Here is an 18,834-nt window from a genome sequence, read left to right as displayed (position 1 = left end):
TATAGAAGGAAAAGAGGCACTGGAAATCGTGGTACACTATGTATCATATCCATATCCTCCACTGTGTAACCATGGAACTAGGGGATAAGGTGTACCAAGCGTGGTCCCAAGACGATCGGACTCTGCTCCACCAGGGCCTAAGTGGTATCTAGGGAGCTCAGTTGAGCAAAAAGACACCCTCTCGTAGATAGTAACCTCTTGAACGTGGTCACCCTCTAGGGCTAAACCCACCTGAAGCCACTCTCGAGTCTGCCTCCTCGAGGGTTTCAATCCAACTATCCGGCCTACCACTGCTCTGTCCTAAAGAGGTTGAAGTGCGTAGTGAACCTGTTGCTTGTCCGAGGGGGAGACAATTCTTTATAGCTTTGAGAGTCAAGGATGCTGCCATGAGAGCAACTTTGGCTAGACCAAGAGGTCATCGTCAAGATTCTGCTCCCCGCCAAACAACCACTTACACTTTGCTGCCGAAAGGAGGGAGGAAGAAAAGAAGTAACCAGCCTACAAGGGAGATGCAAACTGGAGGGGCTGCAAGTATAGTCCAAATAAAAACCAAGCCTGACTTCGGAGCGACACACTCCCAAGTTCTTTATGTTGCCATCACCAAGATTCTGCCACCTGAAAAGAGAACCTGGGGTTTGGATTTGCTTGATGTGAAAGACTCTCTCAAAGCTGCGGCCTCAATGGGGGGGCCTCTTCTTGTGCTTACATTGGTACAGGTCCCGAGGGGGCTGCGAGCCTGCCCTCTACCACTGCTCTAACAAAGAAGCCCAAGAGGAAGGCTGCCTCCCTTCCTTGGAGCTAAACAACCAGCAAAGGGGGGGGGGAGGCCTGAGGGCCACCCAAGGTACAAGGGGGACGGTGATGCTTCTCTCCTCCCTTACGTTCTGGAGCTGATTGGCTGATGACCAAGTAGTCCCGCAGGCAGGGTCAGGACGGGTAGAAAATGGTGGCGCAAAAACAAAGGTGGGGACAAGACGGCCACACGGGCTGCTACGTGTGCCATCAGGATGCTGAGCATCGGACCAAGCAAGGGGCAAACCAAGGCAAGGGTGTGGGGGTGCGGAGTAGAGGGTTGAGGGGAGGTGAAATGCGAGGGGGTGAAGGTTGAATGGAAGGTGTAGGAAGGCTCAGACGAAGAAGCATGAATGTGTGAGAGTTTGTGTGTGCGTGAATGTGAGTGTGAGGCTATAGGCAAGCAGGATTGAAAGGCAAAAACGGAAGGCTTAGAGGAGGAGTGGCTTTACATAAAAAATGAAAATGGGTAGAGCGGTTGTACAGGAAAAAAAAAAAAACGTGTAGAAATGGAATGAAAATGGGCATGTTCGAATCGTACAAGATGAAACGGAAAGAAGGGGATAGAAACAAGAAGATTATGGACAGTGCAAGAAGGTTGAAAGGGAGAAAACACACAGCGGCAAACTGAGTGCGGACATGAACAAGGGGATCAAAGGCAGAGCAAGTATGAGGGGGGGCACGAGGAGGCTGCAGATGCTGGAAGAGATTCGAACAGACATAGGTGACTTCTTTTTTCCCTTGTAGGCTTTCTTTAAAATTTCACGATGTATTTATGGCGTAGGATATACATTGGCATGTGGGCTTGGGCCATGGGGTTTTCATTGATCAATATTTGGATTGTGGATCTTGGCCATAGGCATGGTAGGCTAGCAAGCTAGTTGATGCTTCCCTTGTGGAGGAGATTTCAGCAGACGTCTACTACTAGAGTCAATCCATGGACCTTACCCGTGACCTCTATGTGCTTAGGGATGAGCAGATTGTTCCAACGAAGGTGATGGGAGATGAGGGTCCTGTCTCCCTTTTTGGGTATGAGATGAATGAGCCCTCGGAAAGATAAGGAGCCATGGTACCACAGTCCCGAATCTCCTAAAAGGCTGAAGTGACGTTGGCCCCATTGGATGATGAAAAAGGAGGGTGTGATGCCATCATCCCCTAGGCATTTGCCTTCTAACAAAGCAAGAAGTGCCAATCAAAGCTCCTATGTCATGACACGGGCATCCAGGTAGACCCTCGTATCTATTTCGATCAGACAAGGCATGTTGGGCTCTCCATTTGGATGGGGCCTTTGGATGGGGCCTCAGCCGAAAAGACTCCCCCTACCATGTCTCTGGCTCATGATGGAGAAGAAGTGCTTATTGCATCTTCCCCCAATTTGTTTTGATCAGACGAGGCATGTTTGGCTCTGCATTTTTTTTTTTTCATGAAAAAGACTTCTATTAAGTAAGAACAAAAACCCGCGAGAGCAAGCTCAAAGCGGAATACATCATGAAATCATGAGGATAATAAAAAACCCCTCAGAGTGAGGTGGAAAGAAACCAAGGCTGAGGCTGAAAGTGCCATCTCAACCCTGTAGTAGATTCAGAGAAGAAAGGAGAATCCTTCCATTCCCTGAAGAAAGAAGCCCTCCTAGCTGAGGCTGCACGGGAGTCCCCCTACATACCCATCCATACAGCCATCAGAGTGTGTACAATGTCTGTCCAGATAGTCTGTCCAGATACTAGCCAATGTGTGCGAGGGATGAACCTGAGTACCCTCCATAGCCTCTGTGCATCTAGCTCTCCAGATATGCTAGGCTGCTATGCTCGCTATAATCTCCCAAGAAGTATCCACAGAGGCATGTACAGCTGTAAGAGGACGGTGTGGAACCACATCCAACGAGCAGAAATCAACCCGATGACGTCGAACCGAAATGGCCCGAGAGGAGTCAAGTCCCTCATAGAAAACCTGAGGTCCTGTAAGAGAAAGCCAAGCCACCGAGCCCCAAGTCATAAAAAGTGGGGAATGGGCAAAGTGACTGAAGATCCTGGCACGTCAAACAACCACTTCATGAGGTAAACTTTATTAGAGGCAATTTCCTTCTCATAAGTGGCACATAATTTCATCCACATCTGGACCTCCAAAGGTTCACTGCAATCCCTCCATGAATAGAAAGCCAAAAGAAGATAGTGATCTTTCTATTCCTGTGGGATTTCCAGAGCCTCCTCCAGAAGTACCTCTGCTGATCCGCAGTAATACCAAAAGTCTCCCAATGAGGAACTCTGGAGGGTCTCCAGCCTCTACTACTGAGCTGAAATCTCCTGGCATTACTGACCGTGTAACGAAAGAAGGGGATGGTCTTCTCTCGATGCCCCGCGTCAATCCACTCCCACTCTCCGGGGTCCCACTGTAAATACCTGATGGGAACTCCTCCATAGAGCCAAAGTCTCCAAGACCCGGTGGAGAGTAACTGGGGGTCAGGGTCTAAGAACCACTCTGAATCTGATCCCTGCATCAAAAGGCCTACGACCCTGATAGGCTGAAAAGCAGACTCAAGCAAGATATCATCTGTAGATCTGAGCAATCTGCCACCATCCTGGACACTGAAAACCAAAGCATCCTCCTGTGCATCTCGGAAGGCTAAGACCTGAAGTGGAACCCCGCCTCTCGAGAAAGTACCTGCCCAAGTGGAGGAAGTGAGAGGCATATCATCTGTGTCTATCCAAGCCTCTGGAAGGGCTGTCTCAATTTGCAAGATCCTCCCTGCACTCCCTTTGAGATGTCCTGTCAACCTTGACTTGGTTTCCTCTGGAAGCCTACGGAAAACTTTCCAAGATCCCAAAGAAGAAGCAGGTCCCCTCTCCCACCTGGCCCACTGCATGTAGAGTGAGGCACCCAGTGGTCTGCCACGATCATCTAAAATATTGTCGTTCCACATGATGGGCTGCCTATCAATCTCTTCCCGGGAGGAAGGAGGAATCCTCCGAAGAGAGCTTCTGAAACTAGCCCAAGCTTTCAGAATGGCAACCATGAGAGGGGATGAAGGTGATCTGAGGTGTGCTGAGGTGAAGATCCATCTAACACTGCTCATCCAGTCTCCTCCTGAGGAAGGTGTGCACCTCTGTATGCTGCTGATAAGAAAGTCCTTCCACGGTTTCTGTCCTGGCATAAGTCCTCGCACCACTATCTTGCAAAGTAAAGCTCTGCACTGTAAATCTGGATCAATAATATTGAGACCCCCATCCTGTGTAGGGAGGATGAGGGTCTCCCAAACCACTCTGGCTAAGGCATCTGCTGTGCCATCAAGCCCACTCCAGAGAAAGTTCCTGATCGGCTAAGGCATCTGCTGTGCCATCAAGCCCAAATACCTGATAGGCACACCCCTCTGAACCCAAGTGAACCCTATGTCAAGCCCCCAAACTGGAGTGTCCTCATCACTGATCCAAAAGCCATTGGATTTATGCCAATTTATCTGCGCCCCTGCCACCAAGCAAAATAAATCCAATGCTGTCCTGAAAGAAGTCAATGTCTGTGGAGAGGCATCCAAATAAATCGCTGTGTCATCAGCCAACTCACTGTCAAGCAGCTCCTCTTCTCTTCTGATGGGAAGTCTCAGCCCAAAGATGTCAGCTTGAGATCTAACATAGATGCTCATAGCTTCGGCCACGAATAAAAAAAGGAAAGGAGCAAGGGGGCATCCCTGACGGACTGATCTCGAAATCTGAAATCTCTCACCCCTTACCCCACCAATAAGTACCTGGCTATGGGCTGATCTGTACAAAGAGGAAACACCTCTGATCCAAACATCAGTGAATCCAAAGCGTAGAAGGGTGCCCTCCAAAAAACTCCAATCTACTCTGTCATAAGCTTTTTCAAAATCCAACAGTAGAATGGCAAGATTCTGGCCACTCTGCATGGCCCACTCTGAAGCTTCCCAGAAAGAAAAAATGTTATAAAAAATACTTCTGCCATGCACGAATCCCGTCTGAGTGTCATGAATAAGATCAGGGAGAAGTGGCTGCAATCGGAGGCTGATAGCCTTGGCCAGAATCTTGTAACAAGTCCCCAGAAGTGTGATAGGCCTCCACTGGGACAATAAATTTCTGCTACCTCCTTTTGGGATAAGGTGGATGAGGCCCTCTGTAAGCGACTCAGGCATCTCGCCAGAGTCCCAAATGGCCTGCATGGCTGAAGTAATATAGTCTCCAATCATATCCCAAAATGCAATGAAAAAAGACGGGGTGAGGCCATCTAAACCTGGGCACTTGCCCTTGTGAAGGGCTGAAAGTGCAGTCCTGAACTCTGTGTTGGTGAAAGGTGCGTCAAGTAGAACATGCATATTCGGATTCACCAACACTGGGATACTCTGCCAAAGAGCCTGTCTAGCATCCTCTATATCGTGTGTCTCAGGATCAGCAGTAAGGAGGGTGGCATAGAAATCTGAAGCTATGCGTAAGACGTCATCTGGCTCTGTCTGTAAAACCCCATGTGAGTCAATAAGCTGAGATACACTCTCTCTACTATGTCTAGGGCCAAGAGTAGACAAAAATTGTTTATTGACTCTACCACCCATCTGAATCCAGAAGGAATCCCGTGCATGAAAGGCATACTCTGCTCTCTGATCAAGCAATAACTGCAGAGATGAGCCCTCGCTGCAGCAAGGCGCTTTCGAATCCAAGCATCTGAAGGCCGTTTCTGCTCTTCCCTCTGCAAAGCTGCTAACTGCTGGCGAACACCAATCTCACGTCTGAGAATATCTCGTCTCCTGGTAGAAGCAACTGAGCAGTAAAAGTCGCTAATACCAGAGAGGGCACCGGCTAAATGTGATGGATGTGGCTGCCCACCCTGGACATGAGCAAACCATATCCGTAGGGCTGCCTCCGTAATGTCCTCCTCTGTGTAAAAGGCATTTGGAATCCTGATGCTGGCAGATCGGCCTCTCAAGTGAGGCTCTGAGATAGCCAGAACAACAGGGAAATGGTCTGAGGTGGAAACCCCCGCAGCAATGCATACCGATCCACCTCTGTCTAGTGCCCAGTCATCTACATAAAATCTGTCAATGCGTGCATGAATAGGCATCTGTTGCCTCCTGTTCGACCAAGAGAACAGGAGGGACTGTGGCTGAATAAGAAAGGCATCATCACACCAAGTATCTCTGCCACAGAAATGGAAAAGGAAGGCATCCCAAGCTGCTCTCTCCAAAGAGTGAAGTCCGCCTTCTCTACCCCCTTTTTTGTCTGAAGGTAACTTGACCATGTTAAAGTCACCTCCAATCACCCAAGAATCCACAATGGGGGCCCAGGAGAGCAAAGTCTTCCACATAAGGACACGTTCCCCTCTAATGTTGGAGGCATATAGGTTGAGGAAGCCAACCTTACGCCCTCCAATCAAAAGAATAATCCATTGAGCTCTAGAGGGGATAATGACTCCGTGCCCAACAACTAAGGGGAGAACCGACTGCGAAACTGAAATAGAAGTGCCTCCCCTAGTGCCCAATGCAGGCGACCAAAAAGTATGGCCTGAAAGCAACTTGCCTGACTTGGCACAATCTCTATAATCCAGCTTGTGGTCTTGAATAAATAATATATCAATGGGACCCCCAGTAACACCTGGATGAAGCTTATCCCGGATCAGCTGTCTACGGCGGCGATGTGGGACGCCACCTAGGCCCTGTATGTTCCAACTGATAATCCTCATCGACGGGAGGATGTAGAGTGGAACACCTTACCCGACCTGGTGGCGGAAACAAACCCCTCAACAGGGGAAGACCTCCTGCTCGAGGAAGGAGGGAAGGAACCCAGTGGTGGAAAGTCAATAGGGGAAAGAATCCTGGCACCTGAAGAAGAAGCCCTGTCAATAGGAAACCCAACCACTGGCTCCCCAAAAGTAGCGGGCACAAACTCCTCCTCTGGGAAATCTGAACTCTCTGCCAAGGCTGAAAACGGGTTCCTGTGGAGCAATCCAGACACCGGAGTACGAAGGATCCCTTGTGAGGGAAGAGGATCAACAGTGTAAGCTATCCCCTTCCCCCTATCCAAGGGAGGGAGTGAGGAATGCTCTCTACCCTGTGTCTGCCCAGCCGCGGAGATCTCTCCGTCCTCAAGAGGAACATCTGGCACTGCTGGATCTAAGGAAGAAGCTACAACTGGGGAGGAGGTCGAAGCTTCAGCGTCTCGGACTGTGCAAGGTGAGACAGGAAGGACAGCTCGAGGTGAAGCAGAGTCTACTAAGGTACCCTCGTGAACTGAAGGAGGGACCTGCACACGTTTTGGAACCCACTGTAAAGCGTCGCGTGTGCCTGAGGGAGGTGGGGGTCGAGGAGCAGGTGAAGGACCTGTACCACCCCCCTATCGAGGCCGAGGAATAGGTACTGGACCTGTACCACCACCTGACTGAGCAGGACCACCACGTGAAGAACGAGGAGCAGGAGCTGGACCTGTACCACCCCTCTGTCGAGGTCGAGGGGCAAGTGCCGGGTCTAATCCCCCCCCCTGTCCCCCCTGTCGAAGCCCTGAGGCGGTAGCTGTACCAGAGGGCTTCTTAGGCCTTTTCTTCTTCCTGGGGCAATCCCTGGCAAAGTGTCCCGAGGTCCTGCAAATCCTGCACTGGTCCTGCCTGCTTGAAATCTCCACTCTCTGGCGAAAAAAGGAACCATCCGGGCGCTGGATCATGACGTGGTCCATCTTGAGGTTAGGATCCTTGCAAAGGACCCTAACTCTAGGAACCCCATCAGCCTTGGTTGCCTCTGCTGCAGTCAATGGCAACCCAGGGAGGGGTGGGATCTCAGCAACTGTGCCAAAATGCTCCCCAATAACAAAAAGAAGTCGATGGTAAACATGGGGAAGCCCGGGGAACCTGATGAAGAGCGAGAAGATTTTCTTATCTGCCTCTACTGGGTCGAAACCAAGGTGAAAGGCTTCAAAGAAGATCTTCCTGTGTCCCAGGTGTAAAAACTCGGCCTTGAGCACAGTGCTCGCAGCCTCTGGAGTGTCAAAAACAACCTGGAAAAAACCTCGTCCCAGAAGGCGAACATCTAACAATCGAGGAGTGAGGTCTGGGGGGAGAGCCGCAAGCATCCAGTCTCTGGCTTGGGATCTGGAAGGGTGAGACCCGAAGATGCGTGCTAGCAATGTGGTAGAGCACTCAATCTCTACATCCTTCTTGAGCTGCTGCAACTCGTCTTTAGAGAAAGTGATAGTTTTCGCGGCCGGTGGAGATGGAGTAGGATTGGCTGACGGGGTATCCATCGCCAATCAAGGTGAGGAGGCCGACTCGAACAGAATAAAAGCTCCTTCCGTTCCAAAAAAGCTGCGGGGGGCAAGGGAGGGGAAAGGAGGCAAGGAGGAAGCAGGGGGGAAGGGGAGGGAAGGAGGAGAGGGGCTGGGGCTGAGAGGGGAGAGGGGCAAGCTGAGAGGGAGGGAGGGGGAAAGGAGAGGAGAAGAAAGAGAGGAGTGAGAGGAAGAGAGGGGGCAGGAGAGCAAGCAGGGAGGGGCGGGACAGCAGGGGGGAGGCGAGGGGCAAGCAAGGGAGGGGGCGGGATAGGGGGAAGGGGCGGAACAGCAAGGGGGAGGGGGCGGAGGCAGGGAGAGGGGGCGAAGCAGCAGGGGGGAGGGGGCGAGGCAGGGGAGAGGGGGCGGAGGCAGGGAGAGGGGGCGGAGCAGCAGGGGGGAGGGGCGGAGGCAGGGAGAGGGGGCGGGACAGCAGGGGGGAGGGGGCGGAAGCAGGGAGAGGGGGCGGAAGGGCAGGGGGAGGGGGAGGGAACGAGGGACAGGCAGGGGGAGGGGGCGGAGCAGCAGGGGGGAGGGGGGGGAGCAGCAGGGAGGGGCGAGGGACAGGCTGAGGGGAGAGAGAGACGGGCTGAGGGAGGGGGAGCAGCAGGGGAACGGGGAGGAGCAGCAGCTCCTAGCGAGAGATGGTACACTCGTTTTTTTCTTGGCTCTGCATTTGGATGGGACCTCAGCCGAAAAGACTCCCCCTACCATGTCTCTGGCCCAAATGGTTGGCAGTTCTGCAAGAATATGATTTTTCTTTCAAAATTGTAAAAGGGGGTTGTTCTAACTTGAAGAATGCTTTGATTGATTTAGAGGAGTGCCTTGATGTAACCCTTGTAGCAGTCATAGAAGTTGGGGATCCTTGGTATGGTGGTATCTACAAGTTTTTGACTGCTTTCTCCTTTCCTTCAGAAAGTACTAGCTATGAGAGAAAGAAGATCTGCAGAGATAGTAGGCGCTACACCCTCCTTGATGGGGTGTTGTACCGTCAAGGCATGGATGGGGTACTCAGACGGGCCATTGATGCAGATGAAGTGCCTAAGGTATTGAAGCATTATCATGATGGATTTTGTGGAGGCCACTATGCCAGTGACTAATGTTTGCTCTTTAGGGAGAGGAGGAGAAGCACCCCACAGACCCTGGATTTATGAGAGGCTAATAGTTGCACACCAAGTGGAGCAGCACCTTCTTGACCATGGAGTAGAGTGTTGCTACCATGCTAGGGAAGCCTTTTGGGCCCAGATTGGGGGAAGATGCAATAATCACTTCTTCTCTCACTAGCCGCTCTTGGAGGAGAACCGTCTGTCTCCTCTTTGATGCTACTAGATGGTAGAGGTTGCTATTGAGATGAAGTGCTGTGGTGAGACCTAGAAACATTTAGGAGATTCTAAGAACATGATTTCTATTGCTGATAATACTCTAAATCCTATTCATGGCTGCTTGAAATATCCACAATTTCCTCATCTGAGTACACAGAATCCTCTAAGAGTTCCTCATCTGAGTGCACAGAATCCGGTGTCCTAATTCTCATAAACTAAGATGTCAGTACCAAGGACAATGGGAAGGTGGTCGTGCAGCCCCTCTGTCTATTGTCGAATCTCACTGATCTAGAAATGTTCAATCCTGTCATGGATAGTCCCCCTGAATCTCCTGTTCGACCAAAGGTACTTGATATTGGCCCTGCTTGTTTGGAACTCATCCTCAAACCAGCCATCTCTTCCTCTGATCTCATTGTCTTATGGTCGTTCTTGTAAAAGATGATAAGGGGGGTAAGGAGTGAGGTGAGTTTTAAAATTTTAAAATTAAAGAAAATTGAATGAGCAGGCACTTTATTTACCCTTGCTGTTCTTGTAAAGGACAATGAGGGCGGAACGAGTTAGGTTGAGGTTTAAAAGCTTAAAGAAAAATGAATGAGAAGGGGATTTAGTACTCCCTGCTCATTCATATTAAACTCAACTAGTTCGTTCCCCCATCATCTGTCTTTTATGAGAACTACCATAAGGCAATGAGGAGACTCATGGATGGGAATCAGGACATGGCCATTTAAGGATCAATGCTAGCATTACCAAACCAGACTCCATCTTTGTTTCTTTTAGCTCTTTCAGAATTTGTAATCATGCGCACAATCTGTCAGCAGCTAGAATATTTCTACATGGATTAAATTCATATAAATATTCAATGCTTTTTATAGGAAAGTACCTCGAAAATGTCCATTTTCTCCATGGAAGCCTGCTTAACATGGTTTTCAGTAGCATTGTAGCTCATAGATTCACATAAGTCTCCCGGCCTCTCAATATCTTCATTCTTTTCAGATTGCAAGGTGGGTCTTTTGTGGGGCTTTATGAAAGCTTCACAAGGAGAGATGGAAATTTTATTCTTTTGAATATCATTGGATACCTTTTCAAAGTTTTCTATCAAAACCTGTACAAATACATTAATTACCTGAGTTTATTCAAAGCCAGTACATTTGCAATCTATGCATTATTTCCCAACTTCAACAACTTCAAGCGCAAATGCATGCCCACACCCACATAGTGCAAATAGTGCACGCAAGCGTGTTACAGCGAAGTCCTAGAGGTAATCTTCTTACAACAATTATGCTTTGAATTTCATCGAAGCACACAGAGCCTCTGAGTATCATATCTTGCTTTTAAAAATCTTGATGTTTGCTAGAAAAGGATATTATTTTTTCATATTTACTGCAACGTTATTTTGCAAGCATACAATAATGTTCTAGTGGACATTACAGGTTGAAATATGCTTTTAAAATTGGTCGAATTTCAGGGGTCTGTAAACATACCTCATGTATTGCAGGTTTGACACCTTTCAAAAACTTCTCTAATGGAGGGCCCATCAGTTTGTAGGCCTCAATTGTGACTTGTACAGCTGCATTTCTGACCTCTCCACTTGGGCTTCCAAAGCTTTGCATTATAAAAGACATCAGTACCTCTAAAGAAAATCCCAGACGATGTTGAGGCTGCAGACCAAAGGTGGGGATAGCAAGTAATAGCAATTGAAGACGTCCAAGTAGTGGCTTCCATGTTGCCTGGTGAACATGAAAAATACAGGTCAGAATTTATAATTTTTTTAACAAGCAAAAAAATCGAATGCTTTTGTCCCCACACTCATTACAGTTAGGACACATGGTATCTTTGGTACACTAAGGGGATTTTAGGCTTGAGACACCTAAGACATGTGTCCTAACCATGGGACAGTTAGGCCACATGGTATCTTTTGGTGCACTAAGGGGAGTCTTAGGATTGAGACACCTAAGACACCCTACATCTATGTAAGTGAGATCCATTTCTCACTCGGGGCATTCTCGGGAGTGAGCCTCCTAAGAAATAACTAGCTAGGTTGAGAGATTAAAGCATGCTTGTATTTCTAGCGGAGAAAAAATCACGTATCTTATACATGCAAAAACAGGAAAAACCTGCAAATCAGTTTCATTTGAAAGAAATGCTAACATTTTTACATATTTCTGGCACAGAGAAAGCATCTCTTTTTGCATGAACACAGTCACTGCAGACATAATTGCTGCATGGAATACATTTTTGCACCCATGAACTTGACACAATTGAAGAAAAGTTAAATCCCAAGGACACATGCCAAGTTTAATTTATCTCTAGGCCCTTTATGAGGGATTTGCCTTTGTTTAGTGCCAGATTTGCAGTGGATAATGCATTGTAATGAATATCAAATAGAAAGGAAATGAAGCAGATTGTAGCTTTCAAACAGCGAATTAGATCTCAAAGCAACACACTCCCAGCAGACATTATAGGCATAAGAATTCAAAATCATAACATGTCTCAAAATGAGGAAGAAAAAGTGGATTAGCACAATGACTAGCACAAGGAAAATTGGAAACAATTCTATCATGGGTCAAGCCAGCCCTGGTTTAAATAGCATTGTAGGTGGTTCTGCTCTATTGGTCTTAATGGACAATTTCGATGGCTACCTTGGGGATCCCAGGCAATAGTCCCTACGAAATCCAGCTCCAGCAGCAAGGATTGTGTCTTTTGCTGAATCTACAAGGTAGGATATCAACAAAGGGCATAGACATCATAGGGAGTGCGAAGCGCCAAAGGTTCTGTTCAAACAAGAGCATATTTTCAAATGCAATGATGTATACCATTGTTCGAACAAAGTTTTCAAAGCAAAAAAACCTTCAAGTAAAGTCATCTAGCTTAAAAGGTGTCCTAACAACCTTTCTTATAGAAACTATTTGGAATGTCTTGGAATACAATCAAACCTCCATATATCGATGACATATCTGCTGCTGGGGAGGGGGGGTCTCCAATTATGGGCTCCTAGAGTTGCTCCTCTACAGGCGTCTCTCAAACTACTCTCTTTCTCTCTCTCTCTCTCTCTCTCTCTCTCTCTCTCTCTCTCTCTCTGCGTCTAGCCCACTACCTGCGGCACTTTCGAGCCAGTTTGCTTGGTTTCTTTTCTTTTTTACATGGGTCCAGTCCCCTTCTGAAGGTGTTATCTAGGGGGTTTGAGACTTTTGCTTCTCCTATCCGGGGGGTCGTGGGCCCTGGCCTACTGCCTCTACCTGCCCTGCGGGGGAGGGGGGGAGGAGCCTGATCTTGGCCACGAGGGCAGTCTCTGGCTAAAAGACCCATCTGCCTGCAACGAAGACACTCGCCTAGTAACCTAGAAATCTAGGCAGCTGGTGTGTTTTATTTGAGCACATTATGTGTTCAATTTTTAGAGGATGAGTTTGGGAGACAGTGAGCTCCGAGCTGCTGCGCGCTGCCGTTGTCCATGGCTGTCTTGCTGCCCTGCCATTTCCACCCTTCCGCAGCCCTCTCCACCTCCCTGCCGGCCTCCTCCTCCTTGGCCCCCCGCCGTCTAGCTGCCTTCTCTGCCACCCGCTCCCCAGCCCCTCCCGCCATCTCCTCCACCTCCCACCTCCTCTCCTCCATCGGCTCTTCTCCCCCATCCCCTCCGCCCCCTGCCTCCTCTCCCTTGCCTGCTCTTCCACCCCCCCATCACTTCTTCCACCCTCCCCCCGCCTCGCCCTCTTCCTCCCGTCGCTTTCCCCTCTTCCGCCTCCCGTCGTCCCCCCTCGCTCCATCAGTTGCACCCCCACCGCCTTCTCGCCTTCCTCTCCCCCCCCCGCCCTCTCCACCTCTCTCCCCCCGTCTCTTCGCCTCCTCTTCCCCGCCCCCCCCCCTCGCCCGTCGTCCTTTTCCCGCCTCCTTCCCTACCTTCTTCCTCCTTCCCTCAGCCTGCCCTCGTCCGCTCCGCGCCTCGCCTCATCTCCACCTCCTCCTCTGACATCCTTCCGCCTCACCCCCCCCCGGGGCCCTTTTTATTTTATTCTTCCTCCTTGCAGAGCGGGAGCATTTGTGCTTGTTTGGTGAAAGAAAGTATTGGTGGTGACCCTCGGTCTAGCCAGAGGGGCTCTATGGCATCACCCTCGAATCCCACAGCCGTTAAGGTTCTTCTTTCCCCAGCTGACAAGCAAAAGGTACAGCAGGTAGTTCAGTCCCTCCAAGACAAGGCGATCGTGGGCAGAATTGTGGGCCTCACTCCTACAAGGAGCTAGGTGCGAGAGTGGGTCCATGCGAGCTTGGCACTAGACGATGACCACATTCAGGAGGTCACCATATATGGAAGAGGCGCATTCCTCATCCAGCTGAGCTCCCCTGACACTGCCTTGACACTCATGGAGCAGAGCTCCATCCTCCTTGGCCCGCATCTGGTGTACCTCTTTCCTTGACCATGGCTTTACAATGGAGGACATGGGCACGACACACCATGTTTCCCGTTTTTTGGTTATGCTCCGCTTCACTGGGCTCCCAGAGGAGTATCGAGCCATCCTTCACTGGTAGCAGATGATGGGGTCCCTAGGATCAGACTGGTGGTTGAGAGCCCAGAGTTCCTCCCAGGGTTGATCCTACTAGAGACCCTCAAAGGGGGCACACTTCACGAGCGAGTGGAGATTTTTGGGTTACGAGGCCAGCGTCTTCGTTGTTGCAGATAGATGGGTCACCTAGCCAGATATTGCCCCTGCGGCCAAGGCCGAGCCCCTCTCCCCCACTCCCAAAGAGCAGACAGAGTCAGCTGGCGAGAGCCCAGCACCCCTTAGACAGGATCAGCATGAGTCTTTGACCCCCAGGGTGACCCTCTCAGAAGGGGACTGGACCTAGGTTAAAAAGAAAAAGAAACCAAGCAAATAGACCCACAAGCGTCGCAGGCAGAGGGCTAGATGCACAGAGAGAGAGAGAGAGAGAGAGAGAGAGAGAGAGAGAGAGAGAGAGAGATGGGGCTTTTTAAGAGGCACCCAAGGAGGAGGAGTAGCAGCATGAGTCCTACGTGGAGATCCACCTCCGGGACACTACAGCCAGAGGATTCTCCCGTGATGGAGGTCTAGCGTCCGCACTCACCCTTCCATCAACAGCAGCACTAGCGATCCACGAGCTCCTGACGCTGCAATGGCAGAAGCTACGGATGTTAGCCTGACAACGGTTGAAGAGGAGCGAGTCTAGAGCCCCAATGAGCTTGATCAGCAGGGGAGGCCTGTGGTTGCCCCTACTCCCCCCTGCCTCCCTCCCCCTCCATATCTCACTCCCTTTCCACTCCCCCCCTCCCTCCTGGATTCCCTCCTCCCCTTGCCCCTCCTGCTATGGTCACTGTCACCACCGGCCCCCCTCCCTCCGCCTCCCTCCCTCCCCCTTCTCACTTTGACCCCTCCTCCCCTGCCTCGACATCCCTGCTTGTAGGCAAGGATAAGACGATGTCCCCTTCCGTTTCCTCATCGTAGCATCTAGTCCAGAAGGAGCTAGAGGCAGAAGGAGCTAGAGGGACAGGGCTCGTCCTCTTGGTCAGTAGCTCCCAATCTCCAACCTGGGCGTCCCTTACCACGAGACTTTTGGAGATTGGGACCGTGGGATTATCTGGAGATTTTGGACTCTTACCCTCTACCCCTGGAGGTAGCCTTGTGGTCATGCAGCTCCGGAAAGGAGGTTTGATCAGCGTGGCGGGCTCCCAGACACACCCAGTTTGGAGATTCCAGTTCGCATCCACAGGGTTGGAGAAGTGGTCCCTAGTGGTGTTTGATGCTATTATGGGAGATTGGATTTCATGGATGATGGACGAGTGGATGGGGCCACAGGGTTTGGACCTTTGGCACGCCCATGGTACGGAGGTGAATTTTCTGCATGGCTTCACGTGAGAGAAGCCGATGTGATGGACGTGTTCGGTTTTCAGGACGAACTCATCTAAGAGGCACCCCGAGGTACTCGAGCTGCTGCTCCTCCCCGCTCCCTTGCTGCACCCTCTCCCTCAGCCCGTTCCTCCGTCTCTCCCTCTCCCTCAGCCCCTCCCTCTCCCTCAGCCGCTCCCTCCCTTCCCCTCCTCCCCTTCAGCCTGCCCCCTTCCTGCTCGCTTCCTCCTTTCAGCCTGCTCCCCCTCTCAGCCTGCTCCCCCGCCCCCTCCCCCTGCCTGCTCCCTCGCCCCCTCCCTGCTGCTCCGCCCCCTCCCTGCCTGTTCCCCCGCCGCCTCTCTGCCTCTTCGCCCTCTCCCTGCCTCTCAGCCTGCCCCCCTGCTCCCCCGCCCCCTCCCTGCCTCTCCGCCCCCTCCCTGCCTGCTGCTCCCCCGCCCCCTCCCTGCCTCTCAGCCTGCCCCCTGCTCCCCCGCCCCCTCCCTGCCTCTCCGCCCCCTCCTGCTTGCTCCCCCGCCCCCTCCTTGCCTCTCCACCCCCTCTCTCCCTCTCAGCCCGCCCCCTCCTCTCCCTCTCCTCCCCCTTCCCTTCACTCCCCACTCCCTCTCCTCCCCCTCTCAGCCTGCCTCGCCCCCTCCCTGCCCCTCCCTCTCCTTCCTCTCCTCTCCCTCTCCTTCCTCTCCTTCCTCTCCCTCTCCTTCCTCTACCTCTCCCTCTCCTTCCTCTCCTTTCCCTCTCAGCCCTCCCCCTCCCAGCCCGCCCCCTTCCAGCTTCTCCTTCCTCTCCCTTTCCTATTCCTAGCCTGCCCCCTCCCTCCCTCTCAGCCTGCCCCTTTCCCCTTCAGCCTCTCAGCCTCTCCCCTTCACCCCTCCCCTTCTCTCCCCTTCCCCCTGCTCCCTCCTCGCCTCCTTTCCCTTTTTTCTGCCCCCCTTTTCTCCCGCAGCTTTTTTTGGAGCGGAAGGAGCCTTTAATTTGTTAGAGTCGGCCTCCTCACCTCGATTGGCGATGGATACTCCGTCAGCCAATCCTACTCCACCTCCACCGGCCGCGAAAACTATTACCTTTTCTAAAGACGAGTTGCAGCAGCTCAAGAAGGATGTAGAGATTGAATGCTCTACCACGTTGCTAGCACGCATCTTCGGGTCTCACCCCTCCAGATCCCGATGCTTGCGGCTCTCCCCCCAGACCTCACTCCACGATTGTTAGATGTTCGTCTTCTGGGACGAGGTTTTTTCTAGGTTGTTTTTGACACTCCAGAGGCTGCGGGCACTGTGCTCAAGGCTGAGTTTTTATAGGAAGATCTTCTTTGAAGCCTTTCATATTGGTTTCGACCCAGTGGAGGCAGATAAGAAAATCTTCTCGCTCTTCATCAGATTCACCGGGCTTCCCCAGGTTTACCATCGACTTCTTTCTGTTATTGGGGAGCATTTTGGCGCAGTTGCTGAGATCCCACCCCTCCCTGGGTTGCCATTGACTGCAGCAAAGGCAACCAAGGCTGATGGGGTTCCTAGAGTTAGGGTCCTTTGCAAGGATCCTAACCTCAAGATGGATCATGTTATGATCCAACGCCCGGATGGTTCCTTTTTTCGCCAGAGAGTAGAGATTTCAGGCAGACAGGACCAGTGCAGGATTTGCAGGACCTCTGGACACTTTGCCAGGGATTGCCCCAGGAAGAAGAAAAGGCCCAAGAAGCCCTCTGGTACAGCTACCGCCCCATGGCCTCGACAGGGGGGACAGGGGGGTGGTATAGGTCTAGCACTTGCTCCTCGGCCTCGACAGAGGGGTGGTACAGGTCTAGCACCTGCTCCTCGACCTTCGCATGGCGGTCCTCCTCAGATTGGTGGTGGTACAGGTCCAGCACCTGCTCCTCGGCCTTGACAGGGGGGTGGTACAGGTCCTTCACCTGCTCGACCCCCACCTACCTCAGGAACACGCGACGCTCTCCAGTGGGTTCCGGTACGTGTGCAGATCCCTCCTTCAGTTCACGAGGGTACTTTAGTGGACTCTGCTTCACCTCGAGCTGTCCCTTCAGTCTCACCATGCACAATCCGAGACGTTGAAGCTTTGACCTCCTCCCCGGTTGCAGCTTCTTCCCTAGATCCAGCGGTGCCAGATGCTCTTCTTGAGGCAGGAGAGGTCTCCGCGGCTGGGCAGACACGGCTGGGCAGACACAGGATAGAGAGCATTCCTCACTTCCTCCCTTGGATAGGGGGAAGGGGATAGCTTACACTATTGATCCTCTTCCCTCACAAGGGATCCTTCGCACTCCGGTGTCTGGCTTGCTCCACAAGAACTCGTTTTCAGCCTTGGCAGAGGGTTCAGATTTCCCAGAGGAGGAGTTTGTGCCCGCTACTTTTGGGGAGCCAGTGATTGGGTTTCCTGTTGACACGGCTTCTTCTTCAGGTGCCAGGGTTCTTTCCCCTGTTGATTTTCCACCACTTGGTTCCATCCCTCCCTCCTCGAGCAGGAGGTCTTCCCCTGTTGAGGGGTTTGTTTCCGCCACTAGGTCGGGTAAGGTGTTCCACTCTACATCCTCCCGTCGATGAGGATTATTAGTTGGAACATACGGGCCTAGGTGGCGTCCCACATCGCTGCCATAGACAGCTAATCCGGGATCAGCTTCATCCAGGTGTTATTGGGGGTTCCATTGATATATTATTTATTCAAGAGCACAAGCTGGATTCTAGAGATTGTGCCAAGTCATGCAAGTTGCTTTCTGGCCATACTTTTTGGTCGCCTGCCTTGGGCACTAGGGGGGGCACTTCTATTTCAGTTTCGCAGTCGGTTCTCCCCTTAGTTGTTGGGCACGGAGTCATTATTCCCTCTAGAGCTCAATGGATTATTCTTTTGATTGGAGGGCGTAAGGTTGGTTTCCTTAACCTGTATGCCTCCAACATTAGAGGGGAACGTGTCCTTATGTGGAAGACTTTGCTCTCCTGGGCCCCCATTGTGGATTCATGGGTGATTGGAGGTGACCTTAACATGGTCGAGTTACCGTCAGACAAAAAAGGGGGTAGAGAAGGCGGACTTCACTCTTTGGAGAGCGCAACTTGGGATGCCTTCCTTTTTCACTTCTGTGGCAGAGATACTTAGTGTGATGATGCCTTTCTTATTCAGCAACAGTCCCTCCTGTTCTCTTGGTCGAACAGGAGGCAACAGATGCCTATTCATGCACACATTGACAGATTCTATGTAGATGACTGGGCACTAGACAGAGGTGGATCGGTATGCATTGCTGCTGGGGTTTCCACTTCAGACCACTTCCCTGTTGTGTTGGCTATCTCAGAGCCTCACTTGAGAGGCCGGTCTACCAGCATCATGATTCCAAATGCCTTTTACACAGAGGAGGACCTTATAGAGGCAGCCCTGCAGATATGGGTTGCTCATGTCCAGGGTGGGCAACCATATCCATCGCATGTAGCCGCTGCCCTTTCTCGTATTAGTGACTTCTACCGCTCAGTTGCTTGTACCAGGAGACGAGATATTCTCAGACGTGAGATTGGTGTTCGCCAGCAATTGGCAGCTTTGCAGAGGGAAGAGCAGAAACGGCCTTCAGATGCTTGGATTCAGGAGCGCCTTGCTGCAGCAAGGGCTCATCTGCAGTTATTGCTTGATCAGAGA

The 18,834-nt window shown here is 51.4% G+C and overlaps 1 protein-coding gene across 1 annotated transcript in view; it reads right to left on the bottom strand.

Moving 5' to 3' along the window:
* Nucleotides 1–18,834, bottom strand: part of LOC147886916 (uncharacterized) — a 379,240-nt gene that overhangs the window by 44,464 nt on the left and 315,942 nt on the right. The window contains exon 12 of the mRNA XM_087394075.1: nt 10,843–11,088. Coding sequence (XP_087250201.1) covers nt 10,843–11,088 — 246 coding nt within the window. The remainder of the gene's footprint in view (nt 1–10,842; nt 11,089–18,834) is intronic.

This window comes from Dipteris shenzhenensis, chromosome 23 (assembly GCF_047967505.1).
Source record: "Dipteris shenzhenensis isolate YYH24624 ecotype China chromosome 23, Dip_SZ_1.0, whole genome shotgun sequence".
NCBI classification, from domain to species: domain Eukaryota; kingdom Viridiplantae; phylum Streptophyta; class Polypodiopsida; order Gleicheniales; family Dipteridaceae; genus Dipteris; species Dipteris shenzhenensis.
Note: the sequence above shows the minus strand (reverse complement) of the source record. Positions and strands in the feature narration are given on the sequence as shown.